The sequence below is a fragment of the Callorhinchus milii genome, unplaced genomic scaffold (genome assembly GCF_018977255.1).
Source record: "Callorhinchus milii isolate IMCB2004 unplaced genomic scaffold, IMCB_Cmil_1.0 Scaffold2, whole genome shotgun sequence".
In the NCBI taxonomy this organism is placed as follows: Eukaryota; Metazoa; Chordata; class Chondrichthyes; order Chimaeriformes; family Callorhinchidae; genus Callorhinchus; species Callorhinchus milii.
The window spans coordinates 86,229,343-86,254,046 of NW_024704743.1; the positions used below are offsets into that span (position 1 = coordinate 86,229,343).

A 24,704-nucleotide genomic window follows, 5' to 3' on the forward strand; every position below is an offset into this window, starting at 1 on the left:
CACCAGCCTCTCTAAAGCACCAAGCAGCACAGAATTGACTTATTCCATTATTCCCACAATTTCACCAGGGATCGGACATTTGGGCACATTTTATTCAACACATTTTGTTCTGCTATTTCATGTTCCAATAAACTGAATTCAAAATGGTACAGATTATGTATCCAATTTAGTTATCGGAAAGTGGCTCAATTTCAGATACATTTTATCCCCAGTACGTATTTGTGAAAAGTTGATAATTGTGCAAACAATCNTTTTAGTACTTTTTTTATTTTTAAAGCCCTGTAATATAAAGAAATTAATTACAAGTCTTTTTTTATCCTGCAAAAAAATTGGTTTTCTTCAATAAAAGGCAGCTGGGCATGCAGTTGTAAATCTTAGTTTGTTTTACATCTGTCAAATCCAACTTTATTGCTTCAAAGAAGACTGCTAAGTAAACGAAAGAAACACCGTCTATTATTCTCCATTAGACGTTTTGAGTCCTGACCGTGCAGGAACCATGTTGCTTATAGAAAAGCTAGCAGTTGGATGTTAAACAAGATAAATTATGCCACTGTGACTATATTTTCACATTTTAAATTTGGTTTGGGTTTAGTGTCCAAATTTGAGGAACTCCTTTTTAATGTGTTTTTAATGCCATTTGATGCGACTGAGAAGTCACTGCGACTAAAGCTTATGAAAAACAAGTGACCAACCCATGGTCTCCTTTTACTATTGCAGATTCAACTTGGTGTAAGCATTTCTCCACCCTCTTAGCTAACAATTCATTACAAGGCTAACTGAACCTGAAGTAAAAAGTGTAAAACGATGAGGTGCAAAGGCGTTTGAGCAATCCTGTCCCAATATCATTAATCTTCTGGATTTGTGGATGTGGTTTGTTGTTCTGGCAAGCATGAGATCCCAATGTTGCAAAACCTTAAGTGTGTTGTGTACCTTGCACCCTTTTTTTAATATATATTTATGGGTGTGAATCTTGTCAAGAATCGTAGGTAGAGATAAGTCAATCCAACGTGCTAATGGGCTGCCATTTTTGTAAAGGCTAATTTTCTGGTTTCAGAGCTCTTCACAGATTGTAAACATCTCTTCAAGATTAAAACCAGAATCATTGGGTCTTTCAATACACAATCAATATATTTTTATATTATATAGGATGGATGTTGATCAGTAATGCTTAACATTTTGGGCAAGTAAAAGTTTGTTTTGGTCCTACATGTTGCACCGATCACACTAACAAATCTGACAGAATAGTACAGCTGTTTCCAGAGAAGAAGCAGATGGTGTTTAAATTTGCTGGATTGATTACACAAATGATTCCTTGCTGTACTTAACAACACTTACCATCTACCCCATTATTTATTTAATCAGCCTGGTATGTAGTTGTTCCACTGCTGAATATTGTGGGAGTTTGACTGACTGGGTGAAGAGAGAGAGAGAGGGATAGGTCTTTTTCCCAAGGAATTGAAGGAAGCCAGAAATGATTGCTCGAGTGATGTGTTGAACTGCTACCTTTGCACCAAAACTTTAGAATAGAAATAGTCCAAAGGTATCCTTTCTAACCCATCCCCCCCTTTTTTTCTTTTTCCTGAACACCTGACTCATTCTGGGGTATGGATACTGGGGGTGCTGGAGGGAGTGGGGGCTTCTCTGATACCTTGCTTCACGTGTTCAAAATTAATTGGGGTGTTTTGAAACGGGTGTAAGAAGATGCTTGGGAAGTAAGGGCAAGAAGAAAAGATAGGGACATAGGATTAAAATATCTACCATGTTCTGATAATCAGGGCAGAACAGGCAAATGGTCTGAATGGCCTCCTCCTGTTCCTTGAGTTCCTTTTACACAAGGACATATGGTGATTGTCTATTTGACATTACCCAAGTATTGTCCCCATCTCATGGCCATAGAGGTTTACTTTCCAGCAGGCGTCATTGGATTGTGATCTTCAACTTTTCCACAAACCAACAAACAATGGATCAATTGTAACACTTCCTACAGGTTACTCAGCACAGACCAGGGATCAAACCTGGGACCTTCTTTGGAGTCTGGTTGCGTTACATTGGAACGGTGCATTTACCTATAGTATAATCCTGATTGCAGGGGCTTGACTGGCAATGACCGTTTCAGTTAGGTGCAGATCCGTAAAACTGAAGATGTAGCTGCAAAGTCTAAATACAAATCAACAATATGGTTGACTGTCTGGCAGTGCTTTGATGCAGTGCCTGTGCTTTGCATCAACCTCAGTGCATCAAGGAGACTTCCAGTTCAAGAAGAAATTGCATTAAGATGAAAAATGTGATGTGTACATGACATATCCCATTTTTCACCTAGTTATGTGGAAAGTCTCAGAACTGAAAACCGTGCTGTATGTCTACAGCTACTAAAGGTGAGGGATGCTTGTCCTTTGGAGAACTGATTATATCCAGTGTCTGCACCAGAACCTCCTGATCTAGTACACCGCAAAAGCTTGATGCAATCCAGCTCCCTTCCTGGTTTCTTTTACATTGTTTTTTGATTCCACCTTCAGTCTACTATCCTGTACTTCCTGAATTGGTGTCTATGTGGAATCCTTGTAGCCAGAGTGAGCCAGAAATCCTCAAATAATGGACAATTTATGCATAATTCTCTCTGCAGTAAATTGCAGTAAAACTCGCTCATGAGGAGATGTCCGCCTATCAGTCCAAGCTCAATGCTTCCATCTGTGTCTACAGAAAACTTACCCACAAATTCACAGTCACTACACCTTACAGTAAATACCGTGAAGTGCTTTAAGACGTTTTAGCTGTATGATGAGGTGCCATATCTATTATTTTATTAAATTGCCAAGCTCACTTGTGGTGTTGAATGCAACCAAAATGAGAAGTTTTTCACTCCTCAGTATGAGCTTGGGACTGAGTTTAAAAGATGAAGACTCAACATATTTTACCTCTTTTTTCAAATCCACGCCCACCTATCAAAATATTCTAAAAGTGATTTACTAGTCTGAAGTCTGTTGTAATGCTTTTCTTAATAAAAACTTCCCTTTTGAATTTGGCTGTGTTGGCAGATGAATGCAAGCCATAAAGTTGATGTTGTGAAGGCCCATAGGAGGGAGGGAGAGGAAATTTATCCTCCTGTACCTCATCACCTCTAAAATATTACTTGCTGCACAGATTTGTAGCATACAAATGAGGCCACAATATTTTTATGTCCATTGACGCATCATTTTCTGTGTTCCATTTTAACACAAACGGACAAGCTAATAAAGCCATGAAGGTGGTTTGCGAATTAAGGGTGAATGTGGCAAGGTGGACATTCCATTGGTTTTATTGTGCGTCATCGACATCTCATCATCTGGATCCTAATTCCTAATCGGAATTTGCTTCTACAAATGAAAAACATACCATATTTCTAAGGTTCATGAATCTTCTTAGAAAAAAAATCAGTAAACGAATTTGGGACTTTAGAAGACGATAAGATAGTAAAATGATTGGGAAGGTTGTTGTCGACCTTTTCACCCTCCCATACTTTGCATGATGTTTTCCACATTCTCAGCACTCCTTTGGATGGAGAGAATTCATGGGGAAATAGATCTTAAAATCAGAATGTTGTGCGTTGAAGCCACCGCAACACTGTACCGTGGCGTGAGTAAGTTCACAAACCAGTCAAACACAACCTCAGTATTTACATAATTTATGATCTTGATATTTTATATCCGCTCAGATATGTTACTTGTGCAGCGTATAAACAATTTATGACTAAATAACTTGAGAGATCACATGCAGCAGTACTATGAGCATGTTAACCTGAAAGAAGGAATTTTTTGTCAGAACCATAAATGAACATCTAATTAATTTACCTTGTGCAATTAAATGCTTTGAGACATCTCAAAAATGTGATAAAGCGCTATATCAAATGCAAGTATTATTATTATCTACTTTTCGTGTTCAGGTGCTTTTACTAATCACGCCAAGAATGACCTTAACAGCGCTTTGTAATGTCTCAGCAATGTGATTAAGCACTGCATCCTCGTTGGGCTGGAAACATGCTGATCCAGAAAGTTCTCCTGAACACATTTCAGGAATTCTTCCCCTTCCTTGCCCTTTACACTGTGTGTTTCCCAGTTCATGTTAGGATAATTGAAATCCCCCATTATCACTACTCTATTGGTTTTGCATCTCTCCGAAACCTGCTTGCAGATTTGCTCATCTATCTCCTTCCCACTATTTGGACGTCTGTAGAAAACACCTAACAGAATACAGAGTAACAGCTCCTTTTCTGCTCCGTATCTCTAACAAAATATATTCAGTTTTTAGACCCTCTAACACCTCGTCCTTTTCCTGGACCGTGACCATGTCCCTAATGAGTATGCCACCCTTATTTCTTTTTTCCCTTCCCTATCCGTCCTGAATAGGTTGTAGCCAAGAATATTCAGCTCTCATTCCTGTTCTTGCTTGACCCAAGTCTCCGTAATTGCTTCTACATCATAGCCCCATGTGGCAACTTGAGCCTGCAGCTCATCAAGCTTATTGGTCACGCTTCGTGCATTTATACACATGCACTCCAAGACTGGCTTAATCCACTCTACATTTCTCCTCTGTCTCTTTCCACTTTTTGCTGAACTATTCCTTGTTTCATTTCTATTTGTCTCTCCTCCTCCACTGCGTAACTCGGTTCCCTTCCCAATGATACATTCTGATCCCCATCCCCCCTCGTGCTTTTATACTCAAAACATGTACTTGTAAACTCTATAAAGGAATTCAAAATTTACAGCAAAAGTTTATTTGGGAGCCTTTTAGGGGAGCTCCCTTTCCTACCCTTCCCCGCACCACGCCCCCACCCTCAACCTGGGCTTCTTTTCAGCCTTGTGAAACTCTTTGAGAAGTCACAACATTAATAGTGATCTAAATATAAATTGTTGTGGAGTGGGTGGTAGGAAAAAGGAAAACCCGCAAAGTTCACAAACTGCAGTGATGTTACTCCTTTAGTGTGCCGTGTGATGAGTCTTGTGAAGCTTGTAATCTGAAAAATGTGTGTCTGTTCAAACCTATTCTGTCCATCTGGACATTAAGTTAATGGAGAGGCTCCTCAACGCATTGTATTCTGACCTTAGTAAAATGATTCCATCACCACTTTTTAATCTTTAAAATTTAAAATTATTATTGATGACTTGGAACTAAGGCTGAAACCTAAACTGAACTCTGCTTTTTTGACCATTGATAAAACACCGTCCAATCTTCTTTTATCATTTTTTTAAACAGATGTGCTTCCTAGACTGCCAAGGAAACCCAAAGCTTCTCCTTTCTCCTCTGCCCTCGCCACCTATCTCCTCTTACCATTACCAAGTCTGCCAGAGCATTCATTCATGACACCACTGAACTGGCAGGGAATGGATACAAGGGAGAAAAAAAACACTGCCTCAGAAACATAGCACAGAAATCTGTTTGACACATCAAGCTTGCACCACCTCACACAGCGAAGATATTACTTCAACCCCACTGCCCATCTCATCTCCATACCCCTTTAAACTCCCTCTTTCATATGCCTCTCTATTATTATAATAATAATACTTGCATTTGATATCGTACCTTATTACATCATTGAAACATCTATATACTATAAACATTTATAACAGAATATACTGTAATGTGCATTGACTATATTTTCTGGGTGAAAAGTATACAAAAACAACACTGCCTTAGAGACATAGAAATCTACAGCACAGAAGGAGGCAATTCAGTCTATCAAGCCTGCATCATCTCACAGAAAAAAAATCTATTTCCCTCTTGAAGGCTACAATGGACTCTGCCTCCACCACCGTACTCGACTGGGCGTTCCACTCTCTATTCTGTTATTGGCTTTTCTACTCTGCATTAATTTCAGCCATAGATCCACGTAGATACCCACACCTGCTAAATGCCTGATATAAAACACGCTACTCGTTTTGTTTTGTCTTTAGGTGCACAAGTGTATTTTATTAAACCAGCTCATCTTTTGTGTCTAGGTCTTTATTTTGAGTTAAAATTTCTGTTTTTAAGCCAAAAATTGTGTGTGATTCTTTTTATAAGTAAGACCAAAAATCACTAGATTTAGAAATTTTTGACCCTCTTATCTAAACTCCCATGCAAACTGACTGTTCTATTGGCCTTCTCTTTTTGAAGCAAACTCTGGACCATACCCAATCTGTAAAGGCTGCCTGCTTTGCTCGAAGGATAATGGATGTCTCAGCTGCCAGCAGAAGTTGTTCTTTTTCCTTCAGCGAGAAGGAATGCGACAGTATGGAGAGTGCTTGCATTCTTGCCCATCAGGATATTATGGTCTACGTGCTCCTGAGATGAACAGATGTGCAAGTAAGTCTTATTTTGCTGTATTAAATCAAGAAACGTTGGGTTGCTTTAGATGTGCTGTTACCTTTTGACAAATTCTAGAGTTAGATGAAAATATGTAAACGTATGGATTATAATCTGTGTAATCTGAATGGTTTCCTGAGAATTACTTTTTTACTTGCATAAAAATGTGAACTACAGAGATTATTAATAAGATGTTGGCTTTTTTGCAGCTTATCTGTAAAGGCTTCATAACCGAACCTAATTGCACAGATAAGTGGTGTTCGAAGTGCAAATCTTGCCAAATGTGCAATGTCAGCATTGATGTATGCGAATGAGAGAGTAGGAAGATCCATTTTGCTTTTGATTGAAGTGTTGTGAGAGAATAGCTATCAGCTCTTCTCCTCCACCCTCACCTCCACCATACCCATACCCTCTGGATGACTGAAAGGTCCTATTTGATAAGATCAGGTGGTTTCAAGAAACAAAACTCTCGATTTGATATTGGGCTGGCAATCTTGCGCAGAGAGTCTATAGAGTAGCAAATGACACAAGAATGTTGATGCTTTCTGTGGTTGGAGCAGAGTAGAAGAAGCTTAACTCTTAACTTAACTCTGCATCTAACAGCAACAAATTACACTTGTATTGCGCCCTTTACATGGGAAAGCCGCAATTCAAACAACCAATCTGAAACTGGAAATGCTTTGATTCTTAAAATGAACAACATCTTGAGAATTTTTTTCAATGAAAAAAAACAACCACGCAAGTTAACTATTTGGCTAAAAAGGTCTTATAACTGTGTGATGTTCGCTTCGTCCATTCCCCTCGTCTCCCAATTTTTACCAGCCTAGCGTATACCAATATTCTTACTGAAATATTTGCATTAAATAATAGCGCAGTTAATCATTTCTAAGCTACCAATAGTAGTAGAGGTTCATACCAATGATTGTTCATATGACAATAAGAAAGAGTCTGGCAAAGGTGACAGTAGGGTCTGAGCAGGGGCTGTGACGCTTTAGTTGAGGGGTGTGATCATTGGAAATCAGTTACTCTAAATAATACTTGCACACCCCCTGGTGGTGAATTGTAACAGCATTACCAAGGGCCTGAGATCAGGTTGCCTGTCCATCCTTTCTGCTGAAAAATGGATGGATCCAAAGCAATGCATTGTGAGTCTTGGAGTACTCAACACTCTGTGTTGAGCACTGCATGTGCAACAAGAAGATTCTTGGCTTGTATCCTCATTTGGAGGATAAAATAAAAAAAAATGTAAATTGTTTAAAAAAACAACTGGGACTATTTTTAAAATGAAAATAATTCCTGTAGTTGAAATGCATCAAAATAAATGATCTTGTCTTGGCATTGTTTACTTTACCAGCCTTTCTGGCTGTTTAATGAGAGGTTGAGGTCCAGACAATGCCTATTCCCTGAGAGGCAAAGCCCTAATGGATGAGGTTGAACAACAACAACAAAATTACATTTGTAAAGCACCTTTCACGTCATCTCAAGGTGTTGGGAACCCATCTGGGAAAATTACCAAGAAACATAACTGGGTTCTACATGATAAGAAACTGCATAGTTACATTTGGTTCAATGGTTAGATTTTAAAATAAATTATTGGCACTCACCTGTCAATGTGATGGGAGTAATAAGACCAAAAAGTGTTACGATATCAGTAAAATTCCAACTGTAATTTTCATGAAGTACTATTATTGCCTCAGCTCCACAGCAGTTCCTTTTTTCTTTTGGAAAGGACTAAAATTGTGACCATCTTCATTGAAAATGTCTTGCTCGTCACCCATTACTGAAAATGAAGTGTAATCGTTCCTCAATCCAATTTACAAAATGAACTACTATGGAACTATTCCTTTGAAATTGAACAACTTGAATTAATTTAAGACCTTCAGTCCTTAAATAAAGCTATAGTGTTGCTTCATAGCATATTAAATTAAGAGTCTATTTGACAGATCCCATTGATGGGATTAATATATTCATGTACTGTACAATAATAGTTGGCATCCATTGTCCCTTATTTCTTTAGTTACATTGCCTAAAGTGTCAGTCTGGCTCAGGTGATAGAACTTTTGTCTTTGTCAAAGGTTGTGGGTTCAAGCCGTTCAACAGAATGTGAGCAGAGTAAAGGGTAACGCTGTAAAGCAATACTAGGATAATGCTGGATTACGGCACGTGTTAGGTTAAGGATGGGAAATTAAATTGAGGCCCGATCCGTCTGTTCAGGTGAACATTAAAGATCGTTTGACACCATTCAAAAGTGAAGGGAGTTTCTCCAGGTATCTTGACCAACAAATGTGGGTCCTGCTTTGCTTTTTTTTTCAACTCTTCAATGCTTGCTGATTTTGGCAAATTCTTCAATAGTCTTGAGTCAGTTCTCTGTAAGTTCTTTTAAGTAGGATCCCCCTTCCTACTTTAGTTTCTTATTTAAAAATTGAACCAAACACAATTCTTTGATTTCAAAAGAGGACCACACAAATCTGAAACCCAAACCACCGAAAATCTAGAGCAGCTCTTTTCCAATCAGGACCTGAATTGTTGGAGAGCTCAGTTAACCAGTCAGTCTCTTTTGGATGCTGGGTGCCCTGTTGTGGATTTCCAAGGTTTCAGCTTTTGTTCAACTTGGATTTATTAGTGTTGTAAACCTTAATTTACTGCTGTCCAATAAGGAGCTCCTCATCAATGTGACTGGTAAGGCTTATAAAGGTATTGGCACAGAGACAGCAGCTGGATACTTTGTAGGTAATTATTGCTGCTTGTCGCAGCATTTGTTCATTTTAAAATACAAGTTAGCAGAGGATCTGATGATGTTTCATGGCAGGCAACTGATGGCGATTATCTATTTCTTTCTGCTCTAAGGCTGAGATTTATGCCCAACCGTACCAACGGAAGCTCTGTTGTAAACTATACAAAGTGTTGCATGTGGTTCCAATGAATGTTACAATTCCATCTTGATGACTGGATGGCTAATTTGGTCATGTAGCATATGCAGTGATATTGCATCTTGTGACCAAGTGTGAAAATGCAATGTCACCTGGCTCTGTCATTAGATATTCTCTACTCAACTATCTTGGGATCCACCTCCCCATTATTCCACATGCTGAGAGGTGCCTACATTCTGTGAGCTTTCACTGTCACAGGGTATTAGCTGAGGTGCTACTTTCACTCCTCTGCTGAATGACAGGATTTCACAGTTCAAGGGTTTGTTTAAGATCAGGTTTCTTGCTTTGACGTTGATTTGAGCCTCGCTCCTGCCTTGAGGTTGCTTGAGGTGGCTATATATCATGCCCTTGTCATGTTCAAGAAGCTTGGATTTCTTGTCATGTCTGAAGTTGGAGCCAAGAAACTTGCTATTCATAGTTGTCTATTTTCTTTTCTCCAGAAGGTGCTGACTTGTGTTGAGGTAAGACTTCTTAGATGTTGTGCACCCTCCAGCACCTTGCCCATTTGAGTCTCGGTGATGAGTAGTGTGGGCTATTGACTGTAGAGGGCATTCAGCCAGATCTATACTCTCGATCCATCCGTGCCCTTTACCCACAAAGAGTCATAAGATATTATTTGGGAGAAGAAACTCTGGTGGATATTTTTGCTATATTCCTGACCCTCGCCTTGACACTGCTTGGAATTGCAGAAGGAGGAAAATGTTCTTGAGGGATTTCCTTTATTTCTTCCTTGTGTATTTATTATTTTCTTTTAAAATGTAGGATCACATCTGTGGTTGTGGAATACAAAAACCTATCCAGATCAAGTTTGCTCCCACTTGATATTCTAATGGTTTGCATCTGGTTGTTAAATGGTGTGGATGTCTTATGGGTGACTGCATGATCTTTGAGACAATGACTCCATGGAGATCCCCCTAGAATTTAACTTTTCCATGATCAATGCTTGTTCACTACTACTTTCCAGCCAATCTTTTGGATCCAGTTTTGACACCATTCCCCACCGACCCCTGCCCCCACATCACCCTCTCAACTACCATAATTGGATCAACAAATTATACTGTTGTATTGTGTGGTGCACCAAACACACCAATCACTTTATTATTTATTTCCTTTACAGATCAAATGAACCCCCCCAAAAAAAACAATGAACCTTTAAATACCTTTGAATTACTTAAAGGATTTAAAATGTTTAACTTTCAAATGGTGCAACATGCATGTCCTTTATGGACTTTTAATTGAAACCATTTCACAATGGTTCGAGGAATGATTCTCAATTTGATCACGTTCCAAGTGAGATGAGAAATGGGCTTTAAATGTTTGCTTTCTTCCCACGTGAGGGAGGGATAGACCAGGCAATGGAAGGGTTTGCTCTTTTTGTGGCCAATGAAGTTTCCAGATCTGGTTGTTACGTCCGTTAAGTGAAAGATGAGACTGCTTTATACTGCCAGTGCCTTTCCTGAATGCCAACCACCGAGAAACTTTCTCTAATGTTTGACCATGAGCTGTCTGCTGGCTTTCTGCAGGAAAAAAACAGGCATAAATCGAACATTTCATTTGTGGGTGCATGTCATTTGGGAATTGCAGCCCACAGAGTCAGAGACATTCCTACATTGGTCTGGATTCCACCCAAGTCTTGGGTGTGACATCTAACCTACAGCTGTGCACAGCTTCCCGTTTTGCTTCTAAATTGCTGTGGCAATAAAAATCCAGAGAACTGTCTTCTCTCGTCTGTGTAATATGAGGTAGCAGAAATCATTCGTTTCCATGTAGCAGGAATAGGTTTTGATTAGACATGTAGGTGGTGACAGCTGACTGTAGTGTGCCTGGCAGCTGCTTTTCATTTCAGTACCTGATGATGAATTTTGTACTGTTACATTTTAATCCTGGAGGATGAAAATAATATTTGCAGGAATAAATTGCACCTCTGCCTAATATCTTATTAATGGTGGTCTTTTATTCCTTTCAGGATGTAAAATAGAGAATTGTGAGATGTGCTTCAGCAAAGACTTTTGTACAAAATGCAAAGCTGGCTCTTACTTACACAAAGGCCGTTGCTTTGAAGATTGCCCTGAAGGGTTTGTGCCATTGGAAGATAACATGGAATGTGTGGGTAAGTGATTTCATGTAACACCTATTACAGAAAAGGCGTATATGTTTCAAGCAGCTGGTTTTATTTAACATTTATGAATACCTCGTGTTTCATTTGGTTAAATTGAGTGGTAGTTGAAATTCTGTGCACCGAGAGACTCATTGTTTTTCCAATGGAGGAAATTAGCATCCTGTTTCTATGGTTTTCGATATGGATCATTCTAACTCGCTTTATTTATATCTTGGACTTGTCTGCAGTAGTTCAGATGGGTCATTGTGGAACTTGAAAGAGTAACTATATTAATCTACTGATGTAATAAATTATTTCACAAATGACCAGTTACAGGATCAGTTATACAGAAAAACTTTGTTATAATATTTTATTAATACTGGTCGTTTATTCCTTTCCAGGATGTAGAATAGAAAATTGTGAGATGTGCTTCAGCAAAGACTTTTGTACAAAATGCTAAGCTGGCTCTTACTGTGCCAGTTCCATTTTGTAGCACACAGAAGCTGGGCTGGGTTCTGTGTGCTACAAAATAGCTGACATTCAGGTCGTCAGGCGACATGGCTGCCACTGTCACTTGTTGCTCATGCAGGTGTTGTTTGACATCAGCAGCATAATACACAGTCTTCAGGAAGTGACTGTGGCAGCTCAAAGACCCAGAAGTTAGCAGAATTTAGTGCAGGAAGCTATTGTGTGTGCGTGCAACATGCATCAAGTGCCATCAATGGTGACCTGATGATACGGAATTTGGAGCTTTGTTATAATGTGAGGCCTGAGAGATTATAGCCATATTATAATGGGGTTCTACTACAGTAAAACATGCATAAGTGTTATCTTTATAAATCACTTAAACGCCTAAGTCGTACATGCAGATGAGCCGAATCCAATTCAGTTTCCCATCTCCTCTACTCTCCATTACTCCCACACTTACCGACTGCATTGAATTGAGAGATATTAGGTCCTGACCTGTCGACGAGCAGGCATTTACAAGTCGGCTGCATTGTAATGATGTCTTGATCCGTCATCGCATGCATGGAAGAACATCATTTCCCACGATTCAATGCAATTTTAATGCTTGTCGGTAAGTGCACATGCGTGGACGGGTCGAGACGCATTGAGTCGTAGGAAACATAGCCTTGGCCCATCATTCCATACACATATACCAGCTGCATTGAATTATGCATGTGCACTATAGATTATTGATTACATCGGATTTGATATGATTTAAGCAAGTTTGCCTGCAACTCTGACTTTGTGTAAATCACATTAAATGTTATGGCTCTGACTGATACGACGTATGTGAGTTTACTGTATATTACCAAAAACAAAATTCCAATTAATGCTTTTTTAAAAAAATCACACTCTTGGCTAATTGCAATTGTTTTGTTAATGCACAAGATATAAATTAGTTTTATGTGTTTGTGTGCATTCAAATTGTAATGGGGAACATGCGTAACAACAATAAGATGTGTGGCTACTTATTATTATGATATTGTGGAAGATTAAGAAATGAGTTAGGATTGCTTTTCAAAAGGGTGTTACATCTACATTGTTGTAAACTACAGTGTTGTTAACTCGAGCCTTACTTTTGAGTTGGTTCCTTTTGATCTTGCACTGTGGACCAAAAACTGTAACCCACCGTTGGAGGGGGAGGGGAGAAGGGAGGGGGAGAGAGAGAAATATTTATTTTCTATGGACATATTCAAATTGTAATGGGTTGGTGTGTTTGTGTCTTATCAGATGGTTGTGAGGTAGGACAGTGGAGCAACTGGGGAACGTGCATAAAGAACAACAAGACGTGTGGCTACAAGTGGGGACTTGAGACCAGAACACGGCAAATCGTGAAAAAGCCAGCAAAAGACACAATACCCTGCCCAACCGTTGCAGAATCCAGGAGGTGCAAAATGGCAAAAAGGCATTGTCCAGGAGGTAAGATCGTACAAAGTAACTTTGTATATATCCTCACCATGCATGTCACGATTCTTTCTGTGGAAAAGGTGGTAAAAGAAATAGGCAAATAGGCATAATAGGGTTACAAAACAGCCAGCCAACCAGTGCCTAAACTCTCTGGAGATAGATAAACATGGTCAAACGTATGTCAAACACCCAGCTCAAAATGTTCTGGTAAACTCTGTTGTACACTATCTCAATTGCCTTTTGGAATGAGAACAAAACCAACACTGGTAAGATTTAATCTTTCCAGTTCGTTATCATGTAGGGGCTGGAGTTTAAACTGCAAAACATGGAGAGGTGAAGTCACCAGCATTTTGTTACGTGTACAATGCGATCACATCAAACACCATCAACAAGCATCAACAATTTACGCACATAGTACTTCTGGGAATTCCGGACATGGTATGATCACTTTCTGTGATTACTTCTTCATGTAAGTGTAACAGAGCATGTTAAGCCTTTTAAAATTATTTACATATAACTTATCCTTCAAAAAACAATTCTTTTTGTAATCCAGTGATGATTTTGTTTTGAAATCACTAATTGAGTAAACGGTGACATTTAGTGTTATGTAGGAATTGGAATTTTTAACAGTTTCTTTTTATGGTTCCAGAGCAAAGACGTGGCTGCCAAGTGTAGCACTGATTTTGCTTTGAGGAGTGGTTACGAGATGCAGATGTGACATTTGGTTATTTTAGCGATGGTCTTTATTCAGCTATTTTAGGCTTCCTGCATATCCATTGGTGGCTAAACGTTTCAATTCTACCTCCATAACTTCTGGAACTCCTTACATTACCCCCTCTCGATCTACCTTCAAGTCCCTAATAAAACCCATCTCTTTTAACCATGCAAATTGTCACCTAATTACTCCCCCTCACCCCCTCCTTGCTTGCCACTTACCCGTCGACTGTCAGTACTGTGAAACATTGTTCTATGGGAAAGGTGCTATATAAATGCAAGTTGCAGTCTCGGAGAACTTTTTTTTATTTCCAGCAATTATAGTTCAACTTCAACCTTTTACAGAAGCTGTTTCAGTATAATAGGTGTCAGCCTGGCTGAGTCAGTAACACTCTCGCATCTGAGTCAGAAGGTTATGGGTTCAAGCCCTACTTCAGGATTTTGAATTCACACTGCCAGGCTGACACTCCAATGTAGTGCTGTGTGTGTTCTGCATGGGTAGTGGTGCCGTCCTTTGGATAAGATCATAGAATCAAAGATGTTGTTTGCTTGTTCAGGTAGACATTAATATTCCCTTGGCATTACTCAAAAAGTGAAAGGAGTTTCTCCCAGTATCGTGGTCAACTATTCCCAGATAAAATTGATCATTCCCTTCATGGCTGTTTGGGGGACTATGCTATGCATAAATTGGCTGTCATGTTCACCCACAAAATACAGTCACTACACATAATGATAATCCTTGCATGTGATATAGTGCCTTATTACGTCTTTGAGACATCTCAAAGCGCTTCACAGAATATTCTGTAAAGTGAATTGACTGTATATTTTGTGGGCAAAACACTGCAGCACTTGCACACAGTAGTTTTCCGTAAACAGACGTGGATTGAGTGATCACATTTTTTTTACCCCGGAGAAGGGATCCCCCAATTGAACCCTTCGATGGTTCTCACTCATTAATACATTGGGACAGACAAGGCAATTGATGACTTTTATTTATGGATCAGAATACAGTGTAACTAAAATCCAATGCAGAGTTTTATTCTGCAGAGAGCTGACCACTGAGGCAAATCATCCATTATTTATGGGACATTGCGGTGTGCAAATTGGCTGCGTGTTCATCTACAACATAATAAGTCATTATACTTAGTAAGATTTTGTGATACACTCTGATATGCCACCGGCCACCCCCCTTCCCCTCCCGATGTCCTCCCAATGTGAATGGCTCTATACAAATGTAATATTGTTGTTATTGATATGTCCTCCTGGCACAAAAGGCACTATATCAAATGCAGGGATTCTTATTATCCTATGTAACCATTTTGGAAGTGTTTCATTAAGCAAATTTCAATCCTAGTTGTCCTGTGAAAATCTAAATGCGATAAGAGAGTTCAGGTGGCGGGAAGGGAATAGACTGATTTTTTTTCCCACATGACTTTGCTCCCCTTATTTTGTTTGCGGATGCTGGTGGTTGTGTGTGTTTTTATAAGTAGTTGGCTGGCGGTAATGGCTCCTTCCAGGTGGTGTCTGTGATACCATCTGATATTGGACTTTGAAATTCTGCCTGAAGAAAACATTTTAACAGGATTAATATGCAATAGGCCTGTTCAGAAGAGCTTTCCTGTGACTAAGTCTCAGGGGGCTTCCCTGTGGTTTTGTAATTAAACCAAGACTCCCATGCTCTTAGCTGTTGGTCTTTACATAAACGTAAAACCAGGCTGCTACTCAGGTGCCTGAAAATATATGACCCTTTTAATAAATGAGTAAGACTTTTTTAAGAGTTCTGGATGTCAATTAGTTTATTAAGTAGAAAATATGCTGCTTAAACATCAGATTATGCTGGAGCATGATTTTTGGGATTGTCCATTGGAATAAAGAGACAGATTTTCTTCTTTGCCTCAAACTCTGCCCAAACATATGGGGCAACAACAAATTAAGATTTCATAATTTTTCACATTAGAGAAGCTATTGGAAAAGAAACTTAAGCATGTAATTAATTGAGCCGAGTGTTAGTTCGTCTTAATCATTTTAAGAGAGTGCAGAATCATAAACTCGATCATAATTTGGATGTTGATTTTAAAATGCTCTTAAAATGTTCAAAATTAACACTGAATTTAAGACATTTTCACACTTTTCTGCACAACAGAATGCTTTTACAGGCTAAGGTTAGGTGTAATTTCTGGCCTTGTGTCCGGAACCATGCTGATTTTCTTGAGTATGTAAAAGTTTAATGTACCAGTGTATGTTTTTAATTATGAGGCACAGTAGTATCTTGGGAGGTGTAACCACATTTGAACCCCATTTTTGAAACAAAAACAGAAGTCACTGGGAACACTCAGCAGGTCAGGCAGCGTCTATGGAGAAAGGAAAGTGAGTTAACAAGTCCATGACCCTTCGTCAGAGTTCACAAAGGGTTCTGACGAAGGGTTGTGGACCCGAAACATTGACTCACTATCTTAATTAGGATGTCAGGTGTACTACTGTGTTGAAAAATGAAACTTAACGGTGAAAGAATGGGTTGTTGCAAGTCACTCATTATTTAAAAAACCTTAACTGTCAGGTACATTTGTGAATGTCTTGTGGGGGGCAATAGCATGATAAAAGGAGAACAGTGCTCCTTTCCAAGTAGTTATGTGACCTTAGCAACCAGTCATTATCAATTGCTGGTGCATCGTCTGTTGGGAATTTGTTCACTTTTTCAGGTGTGCTAAGCTATTACATCATTGATAATAAATATACACAGATGTAGACTCACTTTTAGCTGTCTAATGTCTTTATATGGGACCCCAGTCATCTAATTTTAAAGTCTGTGAGAAACTCCTTTTCCTTTCCAATAACATAACTGCTCTTACCAGGAATAATGTTATTCTCAAAACATTAGTTAAATACTCGTGCATTTTATTTCTGTTTTTGAAACGCAATTCCTGTATTTTTTTTCTTTTGCTGCCTGTTTTATTCTAACTTGAACAAAACTTTTCTTAGCTGTAAGGCAGGTTTTTCTATTAGCACATATAAAGTTACTGGCAAGTGGTGCCTATCGCTTGTCCCACATGATTTTCTCTTGGTTCGGCTGGGTGGCTCTGTGGCGCTGGCTCTTATAATTTATTTGAATCGTCGATTTAATTCATTTCCAGCATTGCATTACTGCTAAGACTACTCTTCATAGCTGCTCCATGTCCAAAATGTGATCAGTGCATCCATAATACTTCTACTGATTACTATACTCCCACTCTTCCTATATTATCATGTTAATTGAGGCTAGCACTTATTTTGAATCTGTCCGAGTGGAACTTTTAATTGTATGTATTGTGTATGTGTGCACGCATGTTCTGAACACACTATACTTAATGCAAACAGTTTTTACTGCTTTATCTTTTGTTCCTGAATGATGAAGATCTTGTTACTTTTTGGGGTGGCAAAGATGAGGTGGGGCTTCTCTACCAATAAAGTTTGAGCCCTATGTAGACCCTGTCTACCATTGTGTCGGGCTTGAGGTTCATCAGAGGTAATTGATTTTGTGTCTTGAGTTAGTGAAATTCATTAAGTAGGTAGAAGTACTCTCTCACATGCTTCCCTCCCACATGACCGTGATATAGAGGAGATTGCTGCCTATACCCTCGGTGATTAGGACAAGGAGAAGATTGTTGACTATAGCTTTGGTAACTGTGAAACTGAGGGGATTATTGGCTAATAATACTAATCATCTTTATATTTGATACAGCACCTTTCGAATTGAGAGGCCATCTCAAAGTACTTCACAGGATGTATTGAAAAGTGTAGAGACCATTATCCTGTGCTGACTGTGATATAAGGGTGGATTATATAAAAATTTTAATGATTAACAACCAACACAGGTTCAGAAAGCGTAGAACTTATCTGGCCAACCTCATACACATTTTCAAAGTGGTACCATTCCAAATTGACTGTGGGAAGCCATATGACAAGGTGTAGCTAAACTTTCAAAAGGCATTTGACAAAGCATGATATGAAACTGTGGTCACTGGGTATCAAGAGAATGGACATTGACATGGATTTAGAATTAGCTGAAGGGAGAGAAAGAAGTAGAGATTTGTTGTTGTTGGAGTTAGGTCAAAATGGTGTCAGGTATTAGGAGGGGCACCTCAGGGATCTGTACAAGGACTCTTCCTGTTCTTTGTATATATTAAAGACCTGGATTCACAGACCTAAATTTGTAAATTACTCTTTAAGTTCAGTGGGGCCATGAATCAATAAAGTGGCAATAAAGATCTTGAATAGAGAGCTTGATAGGGTATGCACATAATAATCCTTACATTTGTTATAGCGCCTTAGGATGTCGTCAAGACACGTCAAAGCTCTTCACCAGATTTTACTGTGAAGTCTAGTGAGTGCATTTATAAGTGCTGACCACATTACATTGCCTGATGACAGCCAAATGACGTTCAGTACTAATAAGTGCAAGGTATTGAATATAGGAAATGTTTACAGCCAAACCATTCGATTAAGGTTGTTTTGGACTGTCATTTTTGGTAATTTTTCACCCTAAACTCGCTGCTCTCTATTATACTTCCCGCTTCATTTCACTCTTCTTCCACTAGTACAGCATTTGTTGAAAATTAGTTGTTTCACTGATATGTTCTTCCCCTTTCTTGAAACAGGTGTGCGTGTGGCTCATTGTATGCATACATGTGCCCGCAAGCCTGCGTGTGCATGGCCTAAATAAGCACCAGACTGCTTGACAGCTTTTGTTATGATCTGGTTAGATTGGGTCACTTTGTTGTACTTTTGGTAAATAATTGCTACTTACATTTTAGTACACAATGCAGTTCTTAAATCTTAAATTCAGAATAATGATATCTTACATTTTGCTTCACACCTAATGCAACATCAAGGAGGAAAAGGGATGAACCTTGAAACGAAAGAAATCTGATGAACATAAAATCGCTTAATCTGGAGAGGAGGAGGGGGAAAAAAAGCACAATCAGTTTTTTTTAAAGTAATACTGCCATATGTTTTAACCTTACAAAGATGTTGTTGTGATTTTCCATCTGTTATTGACCGTACTTAAACTAAACAGATCAAGGAAAAGGATAACATAATGAAAGCTTAACTTGGGAGGAGGAAATGGGATTCATTTCATTACATTCTGTAGCCTGCAGTAAAATCTTCCTCCTTAATTACTGGAGCCCTTCAACTTGCCTGTAAACATAAGGCTACCAGATACTTGATTTGCTTTGTGCATTTAATCGGGCTGTATTTTCGGAAGCCCTGGCACCCTGCAGCAGTTAGCCCATGTGCCTGCAGCATTCCCACATTCAGTCACCATCATTACTGATGTGATGGTGTATAGGGTTCTGGTGTACTGTGAATACACATGGTTCAGATCCCCTGCATAATGAATGGAAGTCCGCATGGATGCCCTCCAAGTGTTTAACTTACAAACCGCTTATTAAACTTTCAACTGGTCTTCTGGGCGATCAATATAAACATTGGACGTGGACACTTTAGACACTTTGAGACATCTTCCCAACGTAAAAGTTGCCACATAAATGTATATTGTCTTAATTACACCAAACACTGCCAACCTTTTTTAAGAAGTACTTTCCTAATAATTTGTGGTGAATTGAAGTCTGTCTTGCATTAAGGCTAGCTTCTGCCACCATCTTAACAATATTGTGATTTTTTTTTCTACAATGTCGCTCCATGTATGCGAGAGTACTATGGGTTGGAGGACTTTTTTAATCTCTGAGATCAAGATTCATTTTCAGTCTCTAAACGCGAGTTGGGATTTTAAACTCTTTGATCAGTTGTCTCTGTGTGAGATGAATTTATCCAATTCAGTTAAATTCTCAATAGATGAGTGTCTATAGTACAATATTGTAGTGCCTATCATTGAGCCCCAATTAATAACTAATGAGGAATTGATTGTTCCCTGTCCATGACATTTCAGGCATTCAAAAGAGAGCTGCATAGATGTATGGTAAGGAAGGATGTTCAGGTGAGATATGAAACCAAGGCACAGTCTACCTGTTCAGGTGGATGTTATGGATCCCGTGGCACAATTTTAAAAGAAAAAGGAGTTCCTCCTGGTGCCCTGAGCAACACTCCCCAAATAAAATTGTTCATTCATCGAATGAATAAATTATTAGAAAGAGTTTAATAATCTGCTCAGCCTGCTTAGTGATTGTGTTTAGCTATATTGAGAACCTCTTCACCGTCGAATGTGAAAGCTGATATGTTTACTGGTCAGTCCTGGGTGGAAGGAGGGTGTTGACCGCTGACTAATAGGCAGCCATGTATATTTGAGTTTTAAGGTAAATGCAGGATTTCCCTGATGTAAACGTTAACGATGACCTGCATCGGGCAGCCTGCAAAATTTCATAGGCATTGCAGTACATTTGTGTCAGTTGTTGTATTGTATTGTGGAATTTCATATCGTGCCCCAAATCAGTAACTTTGGGCTCCGCCTGAGTGAGTTGCATGGAAATGGAAAGGCAAGGCTGCCAATTTTTTTCTGCATAAGCTCTTGCTGTCTATGCCAGGCAGACTGATGGTATTCTGTGCGTGACTCACATCAATGTTCGGTGTGGTGCAATATTGGGTAAACTGGGTTTTGATCAAAACCATAACCTGCACCAAAACAAAATACTTTAACCATGCATCATTTACACTTTTTTCCCCAGTGTCCTCAAAACTTTATGGTTTGTTTTAATCAAATGAAACACCCTCTAACGGGCATCTGTGTGAAACTTTTTAATAAATACATAGTACCTCATCTAACTTACTGCACAGTGTCCTGCAGCATCTCTAACTTCAAGGCCGTACAGCAGTTTGTGGAAGTGGTTGGCATCATGTCTTCTGGTAGAAGTCCACATCCCACCTTCAGAGACAACCTGGACTAAAGGTTGGACTAAATCAGGGCCTTGGGACGTCCTCCCGACATGACAGGCGCTCTATAAATGTAATTTTGTTGTTGTTGTTGTAAAGAGCATTGTCTGCTGTCCAGTGTGACAACCAGTGAGGGTGGGGGAGGAGGAAGAGAAGGGGATTGTAGTATGAGTGTTGGCCTGTCCTGCTAGCCAGCAATGCATGTTTGGCATTTGTAGGAGGTCTGCAGTCAAGTTACAATTTGAACCAATGTGACATTCATTCAGTTGTGGTTGAAGCAGAAATAATCCATGTATTTGAAAGGAAGACAATGCGTACATGAGGGAGAATGAACTATAGATGTATGGGAGAGCATATTAGAAGGCGCATTTTGTGGAGTGTAAACACTGGCAGGGACTAGTTGGGCCAATGGCCTGTTTAATATCCTGCTATAATGTTTTATGTAAGACAACTTGTTTGATAAAATAATCACGTAACTCCCACTATACCCCAGACATTTCAACCAAGGTCACCTAAGAGCTATCATTCCCTTCCTTACCTTTAACCAGTAATTTAAATTGTGATTTTAACCATATTACCCAATAACATCAGTTTGTAAAAGAATCTCCCATGTGGCCCTTTATGTGGACAAAAGTCCCTCAAAGGACTTTTGGAAGTCTATAGTCCTCCACTGCGAAATTAGGATGCCAATTTTTTTTTAGAAAAAAGTTGAGAGTTAGTCAAATTTGGCTTTATTGCATTTTCAAGGAGGTAATCTTCCATTTTGCAGCTAGAGATTGATTCTGGTCCCGAGGTCTCTCTTGTCTGGTCATGGTTATGGTTCAGTTATCTATCCTTGACATATAGGAACCACATTTGCTTGCTTTCTGTCTCGTATCTTCTACAGTGTTGATTGACTGACTGTTTCAAAATATTATAATAATAATAATCCTTGCATTTGATATAGCTCCTTATCACATCTTTGAGACGTCTCAATGCACTTCACAGAATATACTAAAAAGTGAATTAACTGTATACTATATCAGTGTTTCACAAATCTGATGTTTTAGGAAGGAGTATGGAGCTTTTTAACTGGATGTAAATCAGAAGAATGAGAAGAAAACAGTTGAGATTATCTGGATTGTATCTATTTGATGTTTGCAGTACAGATTTTCCAGCACATTTTAGAACATTTTATGATGGCCAAAGACATTGTCAAAGAGGAAGGTCTTCAGACCAGACTTGAAGGAGGCAAGAGAGGGGGTGAGGCAAAGGGATTGCAGGATAGTTCCAGAGCTTGGGGGCAGAATGCTGAATGTCCAACCACCAATGGTGGGGCGGGAAGTGTGGGGGACCTGAAGCAGGCCAGTGTCCGCCGAGCAGAGGCAGCGGACAGGCTGATATGGGGTTATGAGGTCGGAGAGGTAGGGGGCGCAAGACTGTGGAGAGCCTTGAAAGTAAGAACAAAGGTTTTATACTCGATTCTCTGAGGAATGGGGAGCCAGTGAAGCCGGGCAAGAACAGGGGTGATTGGTTTCCGGAGCCTGGTGCGGGAGAAGACACAAGCTGCAGGGTTCTGAATAATCTGCAGCTTGTGGAGGGAAGAGTTGGGAAGTCCAGTGAGCAGGCAGTTGGCGTAGTCAAGCCAGGACATAATGAAAGCGTGGATCAAGGTCTTGGCTGCCTACGGTAAGAGGCAATGGCAGAAGCAAATATAGTCAATTCAATTTGCAATATACTCTGTGAAGCCAGAATATATTGCAAATTGAAACCAACATCCAGAATGTGTGTTGGTGTACTACTGGGCTCTAATCAGCTAAAATTGCGTAGCTTGCCATTAATATTGCTCTCCCACAAGCTTTCTTGCTGCTTGTCCAGCAAGGACCACCGTATCCGTTAAGGCTTTGGCTTGCAGAATTAACAGGAGCTGAGTGGGATGATTCCTTGTCCCCTGTTACTTGGCTGCATTTCCCGGTTCTACTGATGAGCCAGGCTGGCTCTGCTGTCATCAGCAGTGCCCTGGAATACTGCGGTTCCGCCTGGCTCAGGAACCGGATTACCAAGACCACCAGAGAGGGCCGGCTCGATTCCAACATTCCATAGCCAGGCATGGCACCTTGGAGCGAGTTCAGTTTCAAGGAGACCTCCGTTTACCCCCCACCACCCCCCCATCCCCTAAAGAAGATAGTCACTAGTTTGTCGTTCGACATCTGACAAATGCAATTTCCTGCAGCTTTAAACCCAACCGTTTGACTTAGGCAAGTTGATGTGGTGTTGGGGGTTGAGCTTCTTTATCCATAGTTAGACACTGATGGGAGCAGAAATTCCAAATGTTGTATTGTGACAGTAATAATTACCACATCAAATGCCCTATATATTTTGCACCTCATTATTACGATTGTTTCTGAACCTATAGTAAAAATAAAGCAGGCTACAATTCCATTGCGCAATAAAATTAGAAAAAAGAGCCAGACCAATATAGACTACAGCGTTAACGTATTCATAAGTACTCATCTCATTTCTAATTCAGGATTCACCAAACTACATTTGCTTTTAAACTGAAGGACGGATTTCTAATCTTAAGAACTCCTTTGATGTCTAATTGGCTTCACACAACTTAGCTCCGCTCACGTTTTTATCCATGGCCACTGCACAATGATATCTGTTCTACTCTATCACAGCTTTGAAACATTTTAGTGGTTTATTATCAGCACTTAAATTAGAGATTTCTAAACATTGAAAAATTAATTGAATGTTACAAATCTTCTTCCTGATCTTCAAAACCTGTCATGGATTCTATACCTGTGACATCTCCTCCGGTCCTTATTTTCCAACCCATACCCTCAAGTCTTTTGAATTCTCATTTACTGCTTGTTCCTTCCTCTCTCCATCCCACGTTGCTCCTCTAGGCACATTGGAAAAATGTTTCTAAATGCTTCATAGGATGTATTGTAAAGTGCAGTGACAGTATTTTTTAGGCAGTAGGCAACAACAACAACAACAAGATTCCATTTATAGAGTGCCTTTCACGTCGGGAGGACGTCCCGAGGCGCTGTACAGTTGGGTCAGGACCCGAGCGGGGGGAAATGGTCAGGGTGATGGGAAGGAAGGGAGGGAGCGAGGAGGGGGTAGAGTCGAGAGAGGAGCTGAAAGGACGGTCAAAGAGAAAGGTCTTGAGACCGGCCTTGAAGGAGGAAAGGGAGGAGGCAAGGCGAAGGCACTGGGGGATAGAGTTCCAGAGCCTAAGGGCTGAGAGGCTGAAGGTCCGGCCACCAATGGTAGGGCGGTTGGGGCGGGGGATGTGGAGCAGACCGGAGCCAGAGGAACGGAGGGTACGGGCAGGTAGGTAGGGGGATAGTAGGTTGGAGAGGTAGGAGGGAGCGAGGCCGTGAATGGCCTTGTAGGTGAGGGTGAGGATCTTGAATTCGATCCTCTGGGGGATGGGGAGCCAGTGGAGGCAAGCGAGGGTGGGAGTGATGTGGTCCCGAAGCCTGGTGCGGGACAGTACACGAGCTGCAGAGTTCTGAATGACCTGCAGCTTGTGGAGGGAGGTGCCGGGAAGGCCGGCGAGGAGAGAGTTCCCATAGTCCAGCCTTGAGGTGATAAAGGCGTGAACCAGGGTTTCAGCAGCGTGAGGGGTGAGGTAGTGCCGTAGTCTGGCGATATTCCGGATGTGATGGAAGGCGGTGCCAGTTGTGGTGCGGATGTGAGGGAGAAAGGACAGCTCAGGGTCGAACAGAACCCCGAGGTTCCTGACTGGCTTTGAGAGGTGGAGAGTGCAGCCTTGGATGCTGATGCTGTCAGCGCCTGAGGTGCGGAGGCGCTGACGTGAGCCAATCAGGAGGGCCTCAGTTTTACGCACGTTGAGCTGAAGAAAGTTGTCTCTC

General features: G+C 40.2%; 1 protein-coding gene across 1 annotated transcript in view; it reads left to right on the forward strand.

The window, feature by feature from the left end:
* rspo2 (R-spondin 2) overlaps positions 1-24,704 on the forward strand; it is an 86,557-nt gene that overhangs the window by 36,670 nt on the left and 25,183 nt on the right. The window contains exons 3-5 of the mRNA XM_042332074.1: positions 6,130-6,318; positions 11,215-11,358; positions 13,084-13,272. Of these exons, the coding sequence (XP_042188008.1) occupies positions 6,130-6,318; positions 11,215-11,358; positions 13,084-13,272 (522 nt within the window). The remainder of the gene's footprint in view (positions 1-6,129; positions 6,319-11,214; positions 11,359-13,083; positions 13,273-24,704) is intronic.